The sequence below is a fragment of the Perca fluviatilis genome, chromosome 9 (assembly GCF_010015445.1).
Source record: "Perca fluviatilis chromosome 9, GENO_Pfluv_1.0, whole genome shotgun sequence".
NCBI classification, from domain to species: Eukaryota; Metazoa; Chordata; class Actinopteri; order Perciformes; family Percidae; genus Perca; species Perca fluviatilis.
In genome coordinates this window covers 27,318,970-27,341,279 of record NC_053120.1, presented here as the reverse complement: position 1 = coordinate 27,341,279, position 22,310 = coordinate 27,318,970, and the positions used below count along the sequence as shown (strand labels likewise).

General features: G+C 37.9%; 2 protein-coding genes across 4 annotated transcripts; both read left to right on the top strand.

The window, feature by feature from the left end:
* The first annotated feature begins 2,430 nt into the window (after positions 1-2,430).
* LOC120566144 (granzyme B(G,H)-like) lies at positions 2,431-5,021 on the top strand. The gene is made up of 5 exons (XM_039812420.1): positions 2,431-2,509; positions 2,755-2,890; positions 4,010-4,142; positions 4,333-4,560; positions 4,662-5,021. Exons 1-5 carry the CDS (start codon positions 2,452-2,454, stop codon positions 4,848-4,850), a joined length of 744 nt encoding a protein of 247 aa, XP_039668354.1. The 5' UTR covers positions 2,431-2,451; the 3' UTR covers positions 4,851-5,021.
* A 2,900-nt stretch (positions 5,022-7,921) lies between these two features.
* LOC120566145 (granzyme G-like) lies at positions 7,922-16,474 on the top strand. 3 transcript variants are annotated; one of them, XM_039812422.1, is made up of 6 exons: positions 7,922-7,951; positions 14,406-14,489; positions 14,709-14,868; positions 15,098-15,230; positions 15,414-15,641; positions 15,748-16,474. In XM_039812422.1, the coding sequence occupies exons 2-6, from the start codon at positions 14,432-14,434 to the stop codon at positions 15,883-15,885; spliced, it is 717 nt and encodes a 238-aa protein (XP_039668356.1). In that variant the 5' UTR covers positions 7,922-7,951; positions 14,406-14,431; the 3' UTR covers positions 15,886-16,474. The 3 variants fall into 3 exon arrangements, with proteins under 3 accessions (XP_039668356.1, XP_039668355.1, XP_039668357.1); XM_039812421.1 differs by lacking the exon at positions 7,922-7,951 and adding an exon at positions 14,067-14,176; XM_039812423.1 differs by lacking the exon at positions 7,922-7,951 and adding an exon at positions 14,067-14,176 and having other exon boundaries at positions 15,414-15,636; positions 15,748-15,877.
* Positions 16,475-22,310: the final 5,836 nt, after the last annotated feature.

Below are 22,310 nucleotides of genomic sequence, written 5' to 3'. Positions count from 1 at the left end.
TCCCTCTCGTCTAAAATTGTCACATCCACAACCAGGATGGCTGCGCCCTTTAACGGCAAACTTGACGACGGATAGCAGATCTCCACAAACCAATGGGTGACATCACACATGCGCTGTCCATTAATATACAGTCGGCAATATATGGATAAAATATATATATAAATATGGACAATATATGGATAAAACTGGTCACATTCGATTAGCATGAAAACAACTCCCAGAGAACGGTCGACTCGGTACACGTGTTATTAACCCCTAGGTTCATTTTGCGCCGGATTTGTCCTTTAACACTCCATATTTAGCTGGAGAATTCTTTAACCATACAAACGTAAATGTTTCTATAAAGAAAACAAATCACGTTGTACTGTCAGAATACTTGTGCCGAGACAAATGCAAAGGCAGAATAGACCTGCTGTTGGTCATTAGTGATGTTTGTCATCCATACCAGTGTTACATCAAAATTACACTCAACAGAAAGAAAGAATTCAACACTGAGTGGTGCAGATATATGGGATAGGCAGCGGTTTTCCGGGCTAACAGAGGTCCACCGAGCCTGCTGATACTGTCTCATTATGGAGGAGAGGAAATAAAATGGCTTACTCAGACTACATAGAAAGATGGGAGTTTTCACAGAGATATGCTTCTACTTAACACTTTTGTAGGTTGCCACCTGCTTATGGAAGCAAGACACCGTGCTCTGAAAAACAAAATAATTGTGGATCAGTTATATCCAGTTAAGTTCACTGTGAGCTTAGACCTATTATAACAGTCACCATCTCTCTCGCTAGTCAGTCAGAGATTTCAATTAGCTCACAAGTGGAAGAAACCTTTTCATTTTGGTTACTGTAGGATTGTGTCTGCAGCACCTCCAGCAACATGAGCATATTAGTGACAGTATTTACACATGCTCATTGTTTATGTATGTATGTATGTTATGTATATATAAACACACACACACACACACACACATATATGTATATATATATATATATATATATATATATATATATATATATATATATATATATATATATATATGTACACTACCGGTCAAAAGTTTGGGGTCGCTTAGAAATTTCCATTCCACTCCCTTACAGACAGAATGCCATCTGAGATCAGTTGCATTGATTTTTTAATCAGGGCAGCAGTTTTCATATTACATTATGTGCTTAAATAATTGCAAAATGGTTCTCGACTGTTGTAGAAAGAAGTGGCTGATCTTTAATGCAATATCTACACTGCCCATCATCAGCAACCATTCATCCAATGTTCCAAAGGCACATTCTGTTTACTAATCTGATATAATTTTAAAAGGCTAACTGAGAAAACATTGGAGAACCTTTTTGCAATTATGCAAGCACATAATGTAATCTGAAAACTACTGCCCTGGATAAAAAAAAACAATGCAACTGATCTCAGCTGGTATTCTGTCTACAATGGAGTGGAATGGAAATTTCTAAGTGACCCCAAATCTTTGACCGGTAGTGTGTATATATATATATATATATATATATATATATATATATATATATATATATATATATATATATATATATATATATATATATATATATATATATCAAGACATAATTACCCGTACTGATGAAGTGAAAACCCTATTTGAAAGGTTTTACAACTTCAAAAATATCTTATTTACATTAGCAAGCAAATAACCAAGCAATCACTATAAACAAATGTTGAAGCCCCTTTCCTTAAACGTAATTTTCTTTCTAAAGCTCCACTCCCACTTTTAATAAAACAGGCTGGTGGTTGTCAGCAATATAAGAAAACAAGTATTTGTTATTCATATTCATTCTAACTCCAATACTATATATTTTAGCTTTGCACAATTTTATGTCTTACTCTCTCTTTTTTTTCTTTCTTTTTTTTACTTATGTGATTTTCTTTTTGATACATATTCAATGAGCATTGTTGGAGGGAGCCTGACAGTTATTGTTTTTATTGCCAACAACTGTTTGTCTGTAATTGTTGTGCACATGAATTAAAGAACTTGAAACTTGAATTTAAAATTTAATTGGACAGAAGTATTGCCCCTGACCATGATAGAAACAATGGCTAGTCATTTAGATATAAGTCTATATCTCACAAACAAACCTGTATTACATCCCAAATGCACTACGGTCTAAATACATTATGAATATCATTAGTTTTTCAAAAATAAAATTCATCAATATAATCCAATAGTGTTTATAAACCACATGTACCATACCATATGTACTTAATTAAACATTGTCTAATAACGTTATACCAGTACTATGAAAATCTAACTTCTGTCATGCTCTGGACAGACAGATATACGTCCTCTCATCAAAGCCACATTATTTGCATATGCAGACGACCCACCCTAATACAAGGAAGCATTTAAAGACTGAACCTGTCAGTGATGTGAGCCACTGCTTTTCAGGAGCTCAGCTGGACTGTGAGCTCACCATGTCTATCCACTGTCAACTGCTAATACTGATACTTGCTCTGACTCTTGATGTTCAAGGTAAGTTAAGAAGCCTTTTTACAGCTGTATACAATGTTTTTTTTATCGAGAATGCTAATGCACTCTAGACTACAGCACATAAGGAACTACATTCTACACTGCTGGACACACAAGCCACCAGGATAGATCTGTTTATTTCAATCAATTTCAAAGACATCAATAACATTAATGGGCGCGATGGTCAGCTTAGTTTTGTGAGTTCATAGACTATATACTGTATATATTTTTGTTTTTGTGCATTGGAGGTCATGAGGCTGTGCCACATAGCAGACCCTACATGGTGCTTTTGGAGCAGTACATGCAGAATGGTAAAACAACACACTGCGGTGGCTTCCTTCTGAATGAGGATTTTGTGATGACTGCAGCCCACTGCCAAGCCAGGTCAGTTTAACACACTTTATGATGATTTACTGGGAATTCTGGGACTCTTGATTTCTGTTCTACTGATATCTCCTTCCAACAACAAACTAAACTCAAACATTCAGACTTCAATTCAAAATACATCAATGTATGATATATTTTTGGCAAATATGTTTTATGATGGCTTCAATAATTTTGACATACATTCAAATGTCTTAATACCGTATTGGTCCGAATATAAGACGACCCCCCCTTTTTCAAGACTCATTTTTGGAAAAATACTTTATAAAAGCCAAATATTGTTTTCATAAAGAAAATAATTTTATCTGAAAATAATTCTAATATAAACACATTGAATAAAACAAGGTAGGCTGTTGTTTTTAACATCTTTTAAATAAAATAATATTTTTAATATCTTTTTAGATGAAAGTGTCACATTTAAATTAACGGTAAATAGTTCCAAGGCCTTCAACTGAACGACTGCTCTGGTAATAGGCATTCCATCATTACGTTTTTCTGTCTTTGAGCATGGATGTATTAAGAGGTTAGGCTTTGAGGACCACGGTAAGATTTTCTCTGGCTGTAACATCTCCATGACACACCTCGTTGTACTTCTTTTTGCTTTTTGTAGCTGGATATATCATTTGTTTTGTCTATGTATGAATGTGGATAACGTTACTGATGGTGAGATGCTTGCTACAGTTACACTTCTAGTGATGAATCGGTGAAAACACGTTTTATTTCTCTGAGTCACGGCTTTGTTCTAACGCCGCTGGACTCTCTCTTCAGTCACTCTCTATCTCTCTCCACCATATAAAGCTCCATCTTAAAACTCTGCTTTTTCAACCAGCTGTTTGTAACATTAAAATAAAATGGATTATGGATAATTTTCTTTATAGCTGACTTCTCTATTGGCTGTTGAAACAGTTGACGCCCCTTACGTTCTGCGACTTGAACAGCTGAAAGTCTAGACCCCGATTATAAAACGACCCCACTTTTTCAGACTTTATTCTAGGAAAAAACCCTCGACTTATATTCAGACCAATATGGTATTTCTATTTTGTGAATAAAATGCACTCACAGATAAACTAATCATTTTATTCTTAAATAATTGTTTTGTATTTCATTTTGTCATTTCAGGTCCTACACAGCCTGGCTAGGAGTTCACAATGTCCATAACAGTAATGGAGTACAGCGTATATCTGTGGAGCAAACATTTCCACATGAGGACTACAATGAAACCAATTTAAACAATGACATAATGCTTCTTAAGGTAAAAAGAAGAAGAATAGTATGTAGAAGAATAGATTTCCTATTTTTGGTTCTCATGTTATTAGCAAATGCTCTTTAAATGCAGTGATCAAGAGGAGCATTAAAATACTTTACAGATTGATGTTTATATATATATATTTAAATACTTTTTAAATACTCTGTAATTTTTCTCTCTCTCCCTGTTCCTCAAGTTGAGCTCCAAGGCAAAATTCAGCGCAAAAGTGAGACCCATTGCTCTCGCAGGCCAAGATGTTGTCTCTCTGCCAAAATCATGTATAGTCTCCGGCTGGGGAAGAACAGACAATAATATACCTTATATGTCTGTTGTACTCATGGAAACCAGTGTAACACTGATTGACAGTAAGCAGTGTCCTAATACCAACTTGTACTGCTCTAAGGGAGAAACTGGACCTGGTAAGGTACGTATTTTTGTAACATAACATGGATAAACAAACATTGGTGAACAATAAAAATAAATTGATTGTTGTTGAAGCAATCAATGCATACTGTATATTTTAAGGGAGATGGTGGTATTCCACTGGTCTGTGAAGATGGAAAGGCGTACGGGTTGGTGTGCTACGACTTCCGACCAGACTCAGGTGGCCCGGAAATGAAATGTTATGCCAAAATTCCTGACTACAGAAGCTGGATTGATTCAACCATCGAAAATGCATTAAAAGGCAATATCATGTTTTGTTTGGCAAGTTGAGTCAAAAGACTGAAAATATATGAATGTGATTTGGTTCATTTAAGAAAATTACGTTTTTTTTTCACTTTTAATGGTGCAATTGTTTTTGTTCTGCTGCCGCAAATTACAAATTCAAACCAAGCTGATGCAGTTTTTTCAAGCTAGACTTAAGTATGCTTAAAATCGCTTAAATTCTGAAATGTAAGACTGAAAGCTGTTTAACAGAGGTATTGATACTAGATACTTTATGTCATTCTGCTGTTAAATACAACATTATATACATTAAATACATTCATACTTGGTGCATCTTCTTTTTGACTCCATGTAGTGATTTTCAACTAAACTAATAGCCTAAATAAGCCACTGGCCTAAAAATAAGCCACTTTCTAGTATATCTTTATTTTTGGCAATCAATTTCTTTCACAGTTCGGCATACACATGCTCACCATAGCACAGGTAGATAGCAGCACTGTCTATATTCAGTCGCAATTATGTTTCCATTCAGCAAATTCAGACTCAAGCACGCCAGCCATGCTGACACGGTCAAAAACAGCTGTTCCCCTTCCACACACCTGATTCTCATCACCTAGATAAAGATAAAATAACTATAAATTACATTATGTTTACAACACTCAATTACATGACAACACAGGATCTTCTTAGTTTGTTTTGTACCATCAGCATGTCCAAACTATCCCATAAAGGGCCAGGTGGCTGCAGGTTTTTGTTCCAACCAGTCAATGACAGTAAAAGAATGGGCTTATGGGATATGACATTTAGAAATTGATTTTACAACCGTTACAACTAATAAAAAACTGTACGTCATTTTGAAATTCTAATTCAAATCCAAATGTATCTATCACATACAGAATCATACACAGTACAATGTGCAGTGAAAATCATTGTGTACCTGTTCCAGCTCAATAAAAACAATAACAATAAATAAATAATAATAATAATGATCCATACTATAGTATAGTAATATACAACACAATAGAGTAAGAGAATAGAAAATGAGGTGGTGGTAGGGGGGATGCTAGCCACAGTTAGCTGAACCTTTTATTGAACAGGATATCTGTTTGCATGGTCACATGCTTAAGACCTGCGACACCGACACACTTCCAATTACCACAAACTAAACCCACAGACAGTAAATCGAGGGCTTTCATTGACTCCTGGAAGTCTGGAGCCTCTGGGCAGTTGCCTGCTTTGTTCGGTCTTTGATAGGTCTGCTTTGATTTTAAAGTGGGGGCATCTTCCTGTTCTAGTGATACACTGCCATAAATGTTGCATGTCAGCTCCCTAAAATGCCACTTTTACTGTCAATAACCATGCTGGTTAATTTTAGCAATGTGAGAATATGATTATTTGTTATTTTACTTGATTGCTTGTCTCTTATCGTGACAGAAGCAATGGCTGGTCCATCACATGCTGTCCACATCTCACAAGACAAGACTCTGTCTAATTACACTATATGAATATCATTATTGTTATAAATTAGACATTAGATGAAAGGGAACAGTGACTGGTTTGATCAAATTGTCCCATTTTTATATGCTGGTAAAACAGTTTACGATACTTCCCTTACATAATCTGGCCTAACTTAAACACCTCTTCCATATGATCATACAGTACATAAACATTGATATGGCAATTATATTTACTTGGCCTAGCCGGTCAGGGCAGGAGTCTGGTGTGCATGGTTCAATTAAGCTGTGCATTGCCCAGGGAACCCTCCATGTCTTCCCAACTGTCCTTTGAGTGTGAGCTAGGAGCATTAGAGTCACAGTGTGCCACTTAACAAGACACCTGAGTGTCTTTCCAGTCTAAGATCTGGAGGGTCAAAGGTCCAGTTATTGTCCAAATGAATACTTCCATAATAAGCTGAAAGGAATGGGATCCAGTGATTCTGGCTCCTAGACATGTACCATAAATAAAAATGAGAGATAATGAACGATGACTGATTTTCTGCTGCTTCAAAACTCTTGGCAGAACATGTGGTTAAAGATATTCATCTATACTTGTTGTAAATTGGAAACAAAATGAGTGTGCAAAGCTGGGCAAATGCCAAAAAGAATGTGTAGACAGTGTAGAGGAAGGAAGGCCCTGAACTCCAGCTAACCCTCAGCCCCAATCTGTTCCAGAGACTAGATGATAATGAAGGGTTAAAAGAGAAGTTGGATTGCCTTTAAAATATAATATTTCAAGAGCAAATAAGAAGGAATAAAACACGATAAGGGGGAAAAACAGCAGGAGGTATACTGAAGACGCTATAACTTGGACTCTCTTCAAGTAGGCTTTGTCTGTTCATGGTGTGAGCCTCATAATTGCAAAGGAAGAGAAGGAACCATTTTAAGTCAGCCTTAACACTGTCTGAACTGAGCTTAAATAGACACATCTATCTATGGCCTGATCAGTCATTAGTGGCTGGCTGTCTGTGGAATAAAGCTTCCCAAGGCCACAGATTACCTGTCACACGTGCAAGGGCATTTCATTTCACAAGACCAACGTCTCCCTCTGGCTGCTGGCCAAGGTTGGCGATGGAAAAGGCTAGACCTTTCCATCGCCAACCTTGGCCAACAGCGTTTTTCACTTTAGCCACTCTTTACACTCCTCCAGACATCCATCTGCAACCTCCCAAAGTCTAGCCCAACTCAGCTCATTTCACATGCATGTTCCAGGGAACTCACCAGTGTTGGGCAGTAGTGACAGCACTACAAGTAGCAGCATTAGTTTAAAGATGCAGTAGGTAAGTCTTATAAAACTAACTTTCTGTCATATTTGCCTATGTTCCAGTAGAACTACATGAATTATCTAATATAAAAAAATCCAGCTCCTCTGGCACCACCTACAGCCTGTAGTGCGATTGGCAAAATTACACCGCTCCCTGTTGATTTTCTCCAATCAGGGTCACGGGGGTTGTCTATCTGCCTGTCAATCACTGCTCAGGCAAGCACACGCATATAATAGCGTTCTCCCCTCCCCCTTCCCCACACACGAGCTGCAGAAAGGTTTCCCAAAACAAGGGTGAATATTAGAGTGGCTTTTCAGAGGTGGCGTGAGCTCCGGGATTTTAAAGATCTGAAGAACGATGCAGATGTAGCCACATTTCTTCTCGACAGGTAACATAATTACCATGAATGATTTATCTTTCACTTGGTTATTAGTAGTCAAAAGTCCACAAAGCTAGGTTGGTGAGGATAATAGTAACGTTTGCACAGTGGTCGGTCAGATATGATGCTGAAATGGCTAACAGTAGCCTGCTAGTTAGCATCGTTTTACTGTTGGTGAGTAAAGTTAACATTGTGTTAGTGTTTAATTATTGAAAATGTTGTCTGACATGCCTAGGCCTAGTTGTGTCAAACTCCCTTGTGTGGAAGGGGCTTAGGAGACGGTTTGGGTTGTCAATGTTCAAATTTGCTGGCAAAGTCCTGGATCTTCACAGTCTTACCTACAGCACCTTTAAGTACATTTCTCAGTAGCGTGGAGCTATAGAGTATTGCTTTTCAGTAGCTTTTCAGTTATTTTGCTCTTTTATTGATCAAGTGGTGCGGTATCGTCCACACAAGCTTAATTTTCCTCTGAAGCTCAAGTGCAGCGTGAATGTATGCGAAGCCGAAAGAAGCACTTTTGTGTAACGGTAACATCACATACCAATCCTTCGGCTGATGCCTACGACGTCTCTCTGCTGCAGGGGAAAACAGACACACCAGCTTGAGTTTACTTGATGGAAAGATGGCAAACTTTAATAAATAAACATATATTGTACATATAGAAGGGACGAGGTGGAGAAAAATGAGGGGAAAAGAGAAAACGCTGAAAAGTTTAGATTACTCCTTAATATTACTTTTTAATATATTTTTTTGACATTGAACAGCAAACAAAATGCAGGTCTCTATACAAAACCAAACTATGGTGGTTAGTTAAAATTATTCACTTGGGACTTATGTAAATATAGCAACATGACATGATAACTTTGCGTAAACATACACGCCACTTTCGTAAAGCCAAGTGGTGTGTTATCTGTACGCAGTTTTTTACCCATCCTCCACCACGACCATCCCCCCTATGCAGATATTCGTCATTTCATACGACTCGCTATGGCGTTTAATTTACACGCAATTGCAAGGTAATGTAAGTCAATGGAAGCCAAACGGTGTTGATAAACATGCTAAAAAGAGAGTATGCATCTTGATAACATGCCAATAATGGCATACGAACTGGCGTGTTATACATACGCCACTTCATGAGATCAGTCTGAATATAGCTACTAGAGTGGGCCTAATAAAAATACCACTTTTTAAACTGCTTATCATAAAGATAGATAAATAAATAGACTTTATCAATCTCAAAGTGTTACAGCAGCCCCTTGACATAAATAAAAAAACAATGAGGTAGGTAAAAGACAAATACAATTAAAGGCTGAATTATAAAAAAACTAAATGCACCTAAAAATATGAAATACCTGCAGATTTGATGTGGGGCTATAAACTACCTTTGCCATGTTGCTGTAGCTTAGCTTGCCACATTTCTCTGGGGTAGCTTTAGTCTAGTGAAGCTTTGTTTAATATAGAATGCCTGTTACCTTAACTAGCTACACTTTCCAAGTAGCTTGCTCAGCACTGGAACTCACACCAGTTCCACAGCACAATTTGCTTTGGCCTTTCTGGCATCAAATCACCTCATGCTATTTATGTCCCTTCCTAGACTTAAAACTCGTTCTTTGGTTTCCTCTAATGCTCCGAATTCACAGTGCAGTGATTTGCACCTACAACAACCAGTCTCAGCATGCAAGTCTGGCTGACATCACCATTCTCACTTCTGTTTCTCTAATATTCAATCTCAAGCAAAGTATCCCAGACCAGGTTGGCATCTCTCGCCCCATTTTTCTCTTCCGCACAAATTTGTATCCAATCCTTTGGAACCCATGAGAAATTCACTTCAGACTAACCCACCATGCTTCTCCCGAGGGCCCTGTTTTTGTCACAGAGTCCACACCGCTCTTTGATCCCTCCATTACCAATCATTCATCCCCGTCACTGCAATAAACTGATTTGAATTCTTAAATGGTCTTTATTACTGAATGAAGTGGAGAGCATAGGACCTATTTTGGCCTTTGAACATATATGACTCAAAATAAGACCTCCAAGAATGATAGAACAAATGGGTGTTTAACTGCTGTTTCACAACTCAGGCAGAGGAAATGGTTTATATTAATCTGTACTTCCTGCGGATCACAAACAAGATACGATGCAAGAGCATTTCAAACGGCTGTGACCAAGCAACACCTAGATAGACAAGAACCAGCATTAACTACAGTCAGACACTGCTGCACTAACAAATAGAGATTTTATTTCCAGTGAATTAAAATGGAAGAGACTTTTGATCAACTAATACCAGGAATGGAAGGCTTACGGCTTATGCAGGCCAAAGAAAGGGGACGCATTAAAAAAGCACAATAAATCGATAGATTAATCAATAATAAAAAAAATACTGGTCCCTCGGGGTAGTTGGTGTATTAAATATAGTATTGGTATGTTAAAAAGAGGTTATTTGTCACAAAAGATATGCAAATTAATGAATACACTGCCACACAACCCACCATCCAATTAGGCGGTTGCTAAACCCCCTACCTCAAACAGGGATTTATTTGCATATATGTATGGTATATTATTTGTTTATTTGACAGGACAGTGCACAGCTTTTTAACTGTACCAGTTAGTTATAAGCTAATTTACATCTATAGTCCCTGTTTGTCCGATCATAGATCAGCAAACATAATTGTTTCTGTGAAACAGTGTTGCTCTTATGAGAGCAAAAGTGTAAGGAATAGATTCAACTGTTAGTTTATCTGTTCTAACGGAAGCTGCAAATGATAGTATGTTCGCTACCTACCTACAATAGTAACCTTTTCAAAAGGCATGGGGCATTACAGCTACATATTATACCATTATACTTTAATATCAACTAAACTCAATTACATTTTATTTATAGTATCAAATCATAACAAGAGTTATTTCAAGACACTTTACAGAGAGTAGGTCTAGACAAAGACCCAACAATTGCAGTAATTCCCCCAAGAGCAAGCATTTAGTGGCGAGGAAAAACTCCCGTTTAGGCAGAAACCTTGAGTGATGAGGAAAACTTCCTTTTAGGGAGAAACCTTGGACGGACCCAGTCTATTGGTAGGCGGTGTCTGACGGTGCCGGTTGGGGGTGTGATGAACAGTGGCAATTATAGTCACAATAAAGATAATGGAACTATGACTAGAAATAGTAGTTGTAGTAGTTCATGGCGTAGCAGGGCACTGCAGGGCGTTACAGGGTGTCACAGCCCAACTACCAGCGATTGTTGGTATATTCAGCTGGAACTATTAAAAAGTCAGCTGAAGATGCTGAAGAGTTTTCAACCAAGTCACATGTTGTCATTAGCATTATAATCTCAGGGTACCAATAAGAATACTCAATCCCCCCCCCCACCACCATATTAATTTTTTTTTTTTTTTTTTTGGGAAAAAAGAAAAAAAAAAAGAGAAAAAGCCACAAAAAAAAAAAAAACGTTTTGTTTTTTTTTTTATTTATATTTTTTTTTTTTTTTTTTTTTTTTTTTTTTTTTTTGGGGGGGCGCCCGGCGTGCTAGTAGGAAGAGCCAAACCAATGGCTTCCTGTTGTTGTCCTCAGTGAACCACAAATATCTTACAACATCTCTTTGCAGAAATGCTTTCTTGATCTTATCAGTCTTTCTCTTGCATACCCTTGCAATATTTTTGGGTCCCAAGCATATAAAACACCTGCTAATTTTGATCAATTCTTACTTGCTAGCATCTACCATGTGTTCTGTAAATCTCTTATGTTTGTGTTCAGTATGGTCACAAATTAAACAGTGTTGTGCCCTCTGGCTAGCTGTGCATACTGTGGCTTCATATGCCTAATTTGGCTTCTTTAAATTTGAATTTACTGGTAGAATATGACTTACATGGGCTGTGACTAGACTGTAGGACCTTATATTTGGGAAAGCTCTGAACTACCTTCTGTGGGAACTTGAAATATTAAGAACTTTGAAAATGAAAAGCAAAAACAGTAAAGAGTAGTATTAAAGACTCAAAAATCCATGTGTAAGGAGGCAGGTTGGGGTAGCGGATGAGTCAAACAACACAGGACTTTCAGACAGGAGACTGTGGTTCATAATCAATTTCAAATCAATGAGCCACCGTCTGGGGATGTAGCAACTTCTCGCCGCTGCTGCTGGACTGTGAATGCGGGAGACACACAAACACGCACAAAGATTTATAGTTAGATAACTCTCTGTCTATAGTTAGATAACTCTCTCTTTATAGTTAGATAACACAGGACTTTCAGCCAGGAGACTGTGGTTCATAATCAATTTCAAATCAATGAGCCGCCGTCTGGGGATGTAGCAACTTCTTGCCCCTGCTGCTGGATTGTGCATGCGGGAGACACACAAACACGCACAAAGATTTATAGTTAGATAACTCTCTCAGAGGCTTGATGTCAGATGATTTTATTGCAGGGCTGAGGTTAAAAGTCTTGATTGATGTGCATTTTTTTTTTTTTTTTTTAGATATGTGTATTTCTTTTTGTTCATCATTATTATGAACAGTTTTGTGGTGGCTCCAAAAAGCCTGCCAAAAAGAATTGCCACATAGGCCTATACTGTTACACAGTAGATTTCTGACTAACTGTGGCCTGTTTCACAATTCAGGATTCATTGGGTTGATGTATATACTGTATATATATACACAGTACAGGTCAAAAGTTTGGACACACCTTCTCATTCAATGCGTTTCCTTTATTTTCATGACTATTTACATTGTAGATTCTCACTGAAGGCATCAAAACTATGAATGAACACATATTGAATTATGTACTTAACAAACAAGTATGAAATAACAGAAAACATGTCTTATATTCTAGTTTCTTCAAAGTAGCCACCCTTTGCTCTGATTACTGCTTTGCACACTCTTGGCATTCTCTTGATGAGCTTCAAGAGGTAGTCACCTGAAATGGTTTTCCAACAGTCTTGAAGGAGTTCCCAGAGATGCTTAGCACTTGTTGGCCCTTTTGCCTTCACTCTGCGGTCCAGCTCACCCCAAACCATCTCGATTGGGTTCAGGTCCGGTGACTGTGGAGGCCAGGTCATCTGGCGCAGCACTCCATCACTCTCCTTCTTGGTCAAATAGCCCTTACACAACCTGGAGGTGTGTTTCTGGTCATTGTCCTGTTGAAAAATAAATGATGGTCCAACTAAACGCAAACCGGATGGGATGGCATGTCGCTGCAGGATGCTGTGGTAGCCATGCTGGTTCAGTATGCCTTCAATTTTGAATAAATTCCCAACAGTGTCACCAGCAAAGCACCCCCACACCCTCACACCTCCTCCTCCATGCTTCTCGGTGGGAACCAGGCATGTAGAATCCATCCGTTCACCTTTTCTGTGTTGCACAAAGACACAGCGGTTGGAACCAAAGATCTCAAATTTGGACTCATCAGACCAAAGCACAGATTTCCACTGGTCTAATGTCCATTCCTTGTGTTTCTTGGCCCAAACAAATCTCTTCTGCTTGTTGCCTCTCCTTAGCAGTGGTTTCCTAGCAGCTACTTGACCATGAAGGCCTGATTCGCTCAGTCTCCTCTTAACAGTTGTTCTAGAGATGTGTCTGTTGCTAGAACTCTGTGTGGCATTCATCTGGTCTCTAATCTGAGCTGCTGTTAACTTGCGATTTCTGAGGCTGGTGACTCGGATGAACTTATCCTCAGCAGCAGAGGTGACTCTTGGTCTTCCTTTCCTGGGGCGGTCCTCATGTGAGCCAGTTTCGTTTTAGCGCTTGATGGTTTTTGCAACTGCACTTGGGGACACATTCAAAGTTTTCGCAATTTTCCGGACTGACTGACCTTCATTTGTTAAAGTAATGATGGCCACTCGTTTCTCTTTACTTAGCTGATTGGTTCTTGCCATAATATGAAATCTAACAGTTGTCCAATAGGGCTGTGGGATGTGTATCAACCTGACTTCTGCAACACAACTGATGGTCCCAACCCCATTAATAAGGGAAAAACTTCCACTAATTAACCCTGACAAGGCACACCTGTGAAATGAAAACCATTTCAGGTGACTACCTCATGAAGCTCATTGAGAGAACACCAAGGGTTTGCAGAGTTATCAAAAAAAGCAAAGGCTGGCTACTTTGAGGAATCTAAAATATAAGACATGTTTTCAGTTATTTCACACTTTTTTGTTAAGTACATAATTCCTCCTCTGAAGGAGCCACGGCAGAAATGTTCAAGGCTGTGTGTGTTACCACAGAGGCATCAGTACAATACTATGGTGTAAGTACACCACATGCACCATACCGTATGTACTTAATTAAACATTGTCTAAAGACTTTTAGACTTGTACTACATACATCTAACATTTTTCATTCTCTGGGGGGAACAGAGACGTCCCCTCATGAATGTGGTTCAAAGCCACATCATTTGCCTATGCAGACTACCCACCCTAATACAAGGAAGCATTTAAAGACTGAACCTGTCAGTGATGTGAGCCACTGCTTTTCAGGAGCTCAGCTGGACCGTGATCTCACCATGTCTATCCACTGTGAACTGCTAATACTGATTCTTACTCTGACTCTTGATGTTCAAGGTAAGTTAAGTTTTTGTGGCATTATATACCTTCCTGTTTATAGCTGTAGTTTAGCGTGCGGTTTATACCACATTACATGAGAAACTACATTCCACTGTCAGTACTGTGAGACATTTGGTGCATGATGATAGATAAACTTGTTTGATCACTTCTTCTTTTAATCACTTTTCTTTGGTCCATTTAGTTTTTAGTTTTGGTCACACCTGCACTTTGTATCAGTTCATACAGGGGAAATCATTGGAGGTCAGGAGGCCGTGCCACATAGCAGACCCTACATGGTTCTTTTGGAGCGGTACATGCAGGATGGTAAAACAAAACACTGCGGTGGCTTCCTTCTGAATGAGGATTTTGTGATGACTGCAGCCCACTGCCAAGCCAGGTCAGTTTAACACACTTTATGATTATTTACTGGAAATTCTGGGACTCTTGATAAGATTTATTCTAACAACAACCATCTCAAACATTAAGTCTGGGAAATATGCTTCATGGATTTGTGAATTGTGACCTAAATCTGAGTCTTTTAATATTTTTATTTTATAAATACAATGCTCTGACGGAAAAAAACGTACTCCCAGGTAACTTTTTTGCACTTAATTTTGTCATTTCAGTTCCTACACAGTCCTACTAGGAGTTCACAATTTCTATAACAGTGATGGAATCCAGCGTATATCTGTGGTACAAACATTTCCACGTAAAGACTACAATGAAACTGATTTGAGCAATGACATAATGCTTCTTAAGGTAAAATAAAACACAATTGTACTTAGAAATTGTACTTAATGGCAGAAATTTCTGATTTCCAATTTTTTTGTTTCTCATTACAAATGCTCTATTGAATGCAGCGATCAAGAGGCACGTTTAAAGACTTCACAGATTGATGTTTATATTTTTAAAATATACTTTTATCTCTCCCTGTTCCTCAAGTTGAGCTCCAAGGCAAAATTCAGCACAAATGTGAGACCCATTGCTCTCGCAGGCCAAGATGATGGCTCTCTGCCAAAATCATGTATAATCTCCGGCTGGGGAAAAACAAACAAGAATATACCTAATATGTCTGCTGTACTCATGGAAGCCAATGTAACACTGATTGACAGTAAGCAGTGTCCTAATACCAACGTGTACTGCTCTGAGGGAGAGACTGGACCTGGTAAGGTACGTATTTTTATAACATAAAATGGACAAAAAAAACGTTGGGCAACAATGATAATTAATTCACTGTTGTTGAAGCAATCACTACATACTGTGTATGTACTTCCAGGGAGACTCCGGAGGTCCACTGGTCTGTGAAGATAGAAAGGTGTACGGTGTGGTGTCCTCATTTTACCTAAACAAATATGTTTATGCTAAGATTCCTGACTACAGAAGCTGGATCGATTTGATTATGAACCAACATTGAAAGATCCAATTCATCTAACGATTGACCAAATCACAACGTTTTAAATGAATGTTTGTATAACATTGGAGAGCTGATAATTGAGATGCTAATATTACAACTTATTCCACGTTACCAAATAATACAAAATAACTTTCTGTTTGAGAAACTGATTCAAAAAAGTGAAAATATATGAATGTGATTTGGTTCATTTAGGTCACATGTTGGGCTTTTTTTCATCATACAGCTGTTTTTTTTCTGCTGCAGGGGGCTTTGAACTTGACATTTTATTTGAATAAACCTTACATTAATCCAAGCTAATTTGATCCAAGCACATGCACTTTATTTTAACAATCATGACACACATTAATTAGGCTTATAATTGACTCAATATTGTTTAATAAATAATATAGTTATTAGTATTAAACTTTAGAGTGTCTAAAGTATAATATCTTTAGACACTCTATGTCATCCTGCTCATAAATACAACAGTATCTGCATTATCTACATTACTGCTTTGTGTATCTTCTTTTTGACTTGATTAAATGAGAACACAGGATCCTTTAAGTTTGTTTTGTACCATCTTTTTGAACAATAAACTGTTGTTCTCTCAGTGCTGTACACATCTCTGTTTGAGCGTAAATTAAATCAACAAAAAGACAACACTGCCTCCTAGTGAACAAAGTGTATCCATGGTGCTTCACTTATTGAAGTCACTTACTGCTTCACTTATTGAAGTCACCAACACAGGCTGTGTCTTAAACCGCCTACTTGCACACTTCAAACACTTAGTTTTAAGTATATAGTGTAGATAACGCAAAAAGTCAGTGCACTGAAAGTACCCGGATGACCCCCTAAAAACGGTCAAAAAATTCAGTGTGGAACGATCAAGGGGGTAAGCTTCGCTTCAGAACTCGAGCCATCATGGCGCCATTTTGTTGCTAACTGGCCATCACCTCCTGTTAGCATTCCGCTTACCGCCATTTTTTTTTTTACGTCACTTGACTGAGAATAACTTTACATCCGAAGCGTTTAAAGACTCTATTTGTCCATTGTTTAGTTCGAAAGAAACACAACAACGTATAAAAGGCTCCATTACCTTGTATCTCACGTTATGGCTCCGTAGCAGACGTTTTTGTAAAAATAGGCTAACGATTGTGTCATAACCAAGTGACTTACTGTCGCACAGTAGAGGAATTACCGTATAGTACAGGAGAAGCTTCGCAGCGAGTTTCGACTTAACGTTAGCTGTTTAGGTTTAATTACTAATGTTAACTAGCATGTTAGTTAGCAATAATTAGCCTGTGCTTATGTTATCTCCTTACATATACCTACACTCTCCGTCTCTGTAAGATTGGGAATGATTGAGATTTCTCTCGGCACAGCTACCAGAACACTTACAACTTTCAGACACGTTGCTCACGTCACATTTACGCTGTCTCTGTCAGTTGGAGGCTGCGCAGTAAAGCTGGCCATCACCGAAAAAGTGCTTCTAATAGCCTTCACTGGTCTCCGTCCAGAGCAACGGGGTCTATTGGTCCATTAATATATATGTCAATGGGAACGATGGACACTACGCGCAATAAATGGGCGCCATCTTGATTACGCAGCGAAAAGGGGAGGGACCAGTGACGTCGACCGGCAGCTGATTGGACGAACGCGTCACATGGGTCTGACTTCTGCCGGATTTCACAACAGAGCATAATGGCGGCTCGTTCAGAATACGATCTCATATTTTACGAAAATAGTTAACCGAAACGTGTTTCTGAAAACATTTTAAGCGAGAAATAGGCCATGCAGTTGCTGAATCTGTCTTCATTTCAGATCAACAAAGGTCAGTTTAATAGATTTTCATCACATTTTCAGAGGCGGCGGGGCGAGCCGACCGCTCGTCATTTCCGGTAAGTTTTTTAACATAAGTGTTCCGTTTGGGACAACACTAACCATCCAAGGTGGGCACTACGGCAGTAAGTGGTCAGTGCACATTAGCAGTATACTGACAGAAGTGTGCGGTTTGAGACACAGCCACAGTCTCACTCCCTACTCGTCAAATGTCTGACGCATGGTAAAGGATCCCTGGCGTTAAGTTTCAACGATAGGGGGGTACCCGTTGCGTTATTTTTCAACATGGGGGTCCGTCAGATAGACATTCGTGTTGTCCCTCACCGTCGATATAGACGAAATAAACCTTGACAGTAACATATGTAAGCTGTTATATAAAACTCTGGACCTCAGCTGTCACGTAGCTATGGTAACCAAAGTTTATCCACTGTAACCACCATCAAATATGGTAATAAACTATTTTCATCTATTTAACGATTACATTTTTGAAATCTGATGACACCAGTGTGTTCCCCATCCCAAAAAACCCAGGGTGTCACCAAAATTCTACAATGACAACTTCTAATTATGAGAAATATACCAATATACTTTAAAACTACAACTCCCATAAGAGACGCGCCACAGAAGCTGTTACAAAGCTTGTGCACTTGTAGTTCTTCCGGGGTGGGTGGGAGGACATGTTCGGCTCCTGTGTTTCTGCTGTCTGCTGTGAATGGGCTTCATTCCATTTCAGATTGCTGCTGGCCGCCGGCCAAAAGAGCAAACAGTACATGAGACAAATACATGAAACTGTATTTTATTATTATAGTTAGCTTTATTGTTTACATCCTCAAATACAACGTCAGAGAAAAACATCAATATTACAAATATTATGTATTTTTTATCTTCTTATCCACCCTGCGGCACGTACCACGTCACTTCCAGAGTATTCCGCAGATTTTTTAAAACATTATTACGATGCATAACTTACTGGAACAAATCTGAGCAACATGTTGTTGCTGGTGACAAAACCACTGACTGAATATTTGTAGGATACACTGAAGTGATACTGTCGTTAAAGACCCGCTAATCGCTGTCCGATTCTTTGAATGAATGCCCGCATTGCATTGTGGGATATCGGCTTTGAATGCGTCTAGCTTGGATCATATCGTAATGTTCTGTATTACAGCATACTGTAATATTTCACCGGTAATAACACCGAAATAATATTATTAAAATAAAGAAATGAATACCATGATAACATCTAAATAAATGTTGATAGATGTAGCGTTATAGTTTTAAAAATATAAATAAACAAAAAAGCAACCCAGCTTCCCTGGCCCAAATAGACCGAAATAATAACATTAAAAGAAATGCATATAAACCATGATAAGATCTCGTGAATAAATGTTGATTAAAATAGCTGTTATTGGGCTAAAAATACCAATAATAAAACGGCCACAGATTTCGAGTTAAGAGGGGCATGTTTTTTCTTTCATCTATATCCGACGGTGAGGGATAACATGAATTCTGACGGACCGCCTCGTCGAAAATAACGCAACGAGTACCCCCCTGTCATTGAAACTTAACGCCAGGGGTCCTTGACCATGTGTCAGACATTTGACGAATAGGGAGTGAGACTGTGTTGAAGTCCCAGCTGAAACTCTCTTCTCATTCATAAGTTCTAAAACTAAACTGCCTGTCTCACAGTCTCTGCCTGTTGTTTAACAGAACCTTTATTTGTAGCTATATCTGACAGAGAGGTTAAGGATATACTTTCCAATTATACAAGTACATTCTGTTCAAATTTTGAGATTTTTTTAGACATTAAATCAGGCCACCTTTATACTACAACTCAAACACCATGCTCTCTTACTATTAAAGTTGTGGGTCAGTTATATCCATGATGAGTTATATCCAGTTATGTTTACTTTTAAGTGTAGACCTGTTTTAACAGACACTTCTTCAGTAATTTTGGGTGTTTTACATATCTACATCTACAGTATTGAAACCCGTTATATGGATACATAGGTTGTTTATCTGTGACCAGCATATCCAAAATAATTACAGTTTAATATGCATTGTGCCTTGAACATAGTGATGCTCACAAGTGGAAGAAATCTTATGAAATTAGTAAAGCTTGCCATTAGCACCACCAACAGGCAGTTTCCATTGTTTACATGACCATATTAGTGATTGCATTATTGAACATAAACATACAGGCAACATGCACACTGTACATGCACATACATAATTCATGCTGAAAACCCATTTGGAAAATGTTAGTAGTGAAAAATATCGCATAAGCAACCACTATGACTCAATGTTTAAGCCAACTTGGAGCGTATGTTGAAGGACAATATAAGCATGCTTCTGACTGTATCAAGTGTAATTTAAGATCTTGTACCACTAAATTTAAATGAACACTGCAAAATCCTAATCCTACTTTATTCTTTAACGTGAAGATTGGCGTATTTAAGGGGTTGTTAAAACATTTTTTATACTAATAAATAAGGCTAAGTGCTTTTAGAAACAGTCATAGCAAGGCATGATGAGGAGTTTTTATATTAATATCTGCACATTAACAGTGGAAACACTACATAACCTAATTCACTTACATCACTGTGACACTTAACCATAGCTGCTCTGCTGGCTCTGTAGTAGAGCTCCACATCATCCTGACTCCTGAAATGAAGGATGATCCCTTTATTAATAATTAGTCTCGCTTTGCCAGTGCTGCGGAGGAGGGTCTGGCTAGTCCACACAGCATTCCAGGATAGGAGAAAAACGTGCTCTGGTTTATTGGCATTTTTTTAGACCAATCAAGTCCAGTCTTTGGCGGTGCCTAACGCCGGACGGAGCCACGGTGCTGCTGCAAAATAGCCTCAGGAAGGAAAATGTGTAGGTTCAAAAGTTGTTTTAGTCGTGTGAGAGAAAACTCAGACTGGACAGATAGTCTAGCTAGCTGGAGGAGCAGCTAACCATAGTCCTCATGAATCCACCGGAGTTTAGAATTTCAACACAAAGAAACATTTAATCGAAAGAAACAAATACATAAATTGTTGATTGCATTAGGAGTCTATTCCTCATCATCATCATCATCATCATCATCATCATCATCATCATCATCATCATCATCATCATCATCACCCTTATCTTCCCCTAACTGCTCCATGTCACTTGAATTGCCATCCATAATCATTCTAAGGGCATCTTACACTGTACTTTTTTGCTATATGAAAATACACAAAAACAAATTAGGAAATCCATAGATCCTCTGAATGCCCTATGTCTTTAGTTTTTCATTGTAAAGTTCCCTGAGGCTGTGATTATCCCAGGGGTCATAGCAGGTCATTTTATACAGTGAGGTCAAGTTTCAATATATGGTCTTATTACATTAAAATGGCCACTATGCATCACATTATCAGCACACATAAATACAATTGGGCCCATCAACCCATAATAACAGGATCAGGACACTCTTTCAGAAAGCCCCTCCCAGATATGTCCATTACTGAGGAAGGTTCGTTTCAAATGTACAAATGAAAAAAGTTTGGGCCTTAACTTCAAGATAATTGATTACAACCCTTAAGGTTTTTTTTTGTTTTTTTTTACAAACTTCTATCAATGCTATCAGCAAAACATTATTTGCAAAGCATAGGAAATGACATTGATATGAATTTCTCTTTCTGTGGACTTGGATGGGTAAACAACCATAAACTGTACACTTGTTTTTTTCTGAAGAAATTGTACATGTCTGTATTTGTTGTTCATTTTTCATTACTCTACAAAGATGTGCTGTTTGGTTTTTATGTCTGCATTTCAGAACAAAAACCTTCCTTCCATCCCTTTTTTAAGTATGATTAAACATTCACAAAAGTAATTTCTATAACAGAAAACCTTTATTTAAAGTTTTAGTAAATTACATGCAACAATATAAACAGTGGTGGCTTCCTTCTGAATAAGGATTTTGTGATGACTGCAGCACACTGCAAAGCCAGGTCAGTTTAACTTTATGATGGCTTACTGGGAATTCTGGGACTCCTGATTTCTGTTCTCCTGATTTCTCATTCCAACAACAACCTAAACTCAAACATTTACACTTCAATTTAAATACATCAATGTATGATATATTTTTGGCAAATATGTTTCATGATGGCTTCAATAATTACATTCAAATCTCTTAATACCGTATTGGTCCAAATATAAGACGACTCTGATTATAAGACCAGCTGTTTGTAACATTAAAATAAAATGGATTATGGAGGATTTTTTTTCTATAATTTATAGCTGACTTCACTATTGGCTGTTGAAACAGGTGATGTCCCTTACGTTCTGCGACTTGAATAGCTGAAAGTATAGACCCCGATTTTAAGAAGACCTGACTTTTTCTGACTTTTTTCTAGGAAAAAAAACCCATCTTATATTCGGACCAATACGGTATTTCAATTTTGTGAATAAAATGCACTCACAGAAAAACTAATAATTTTATTCTTAAATAATTGTTTTGCATTTCATTTTGTTTTGGAATTTCATATTTTTTTCATATGTTATTAGCAAATGCTCTATTGAATTCATTGATCAAAAGGGGCATTAAAATACTTTACAGATTGATGTTTATATTTCTT

Excerpts from the sequence above, each read along its gene's own strand:
- LOC120566144 (XM_039812420.1), top strand. The coding sequence starts at position 2,452 with ATGTCTATCCACTGTCAACTGCTAATACTGATACTTGCTCTGACTCTT. Across the intron at positions 2,510-2,754 it reads TCTGACTCTTGATGTTCAAG|GTCATGAGGCTGTGCCACAT; the intron begins GTAAGTTAAGAA and ends TGTGCATTGGAG. Across the intron at positions 2,891-4,009 it reads GCAGCCCACTGCCAAGCCAG|GTCCTACACAGCCTGGCTAG; the intron begins GTCAGTTTAACA and ends TTGTCATTTCAG.
- LOC120566145 (XM_039812422.1), top strand. The coding sequence starts at position 14,432 with ATGTCTATCCACTGTGAACTGCTAATACTGATTCTTACTCTGACTCTT. Across the intron at positions 14,869-15,097 it reads GCAGCCCACTGCCAAGCCAG|TTCCTACACAGTCCTACTAG; the intron begins GTCAGTTTAACA and ends TTGTCATTTCAG. Across the intron at positions 15,231-15,413 it reads ATGACATAATGCTTCTTAAG|TTGAGCTCCAAGGCAAAATT; the intron begins GTAAAATAAAAC and ends CTGTTCCTCAAG.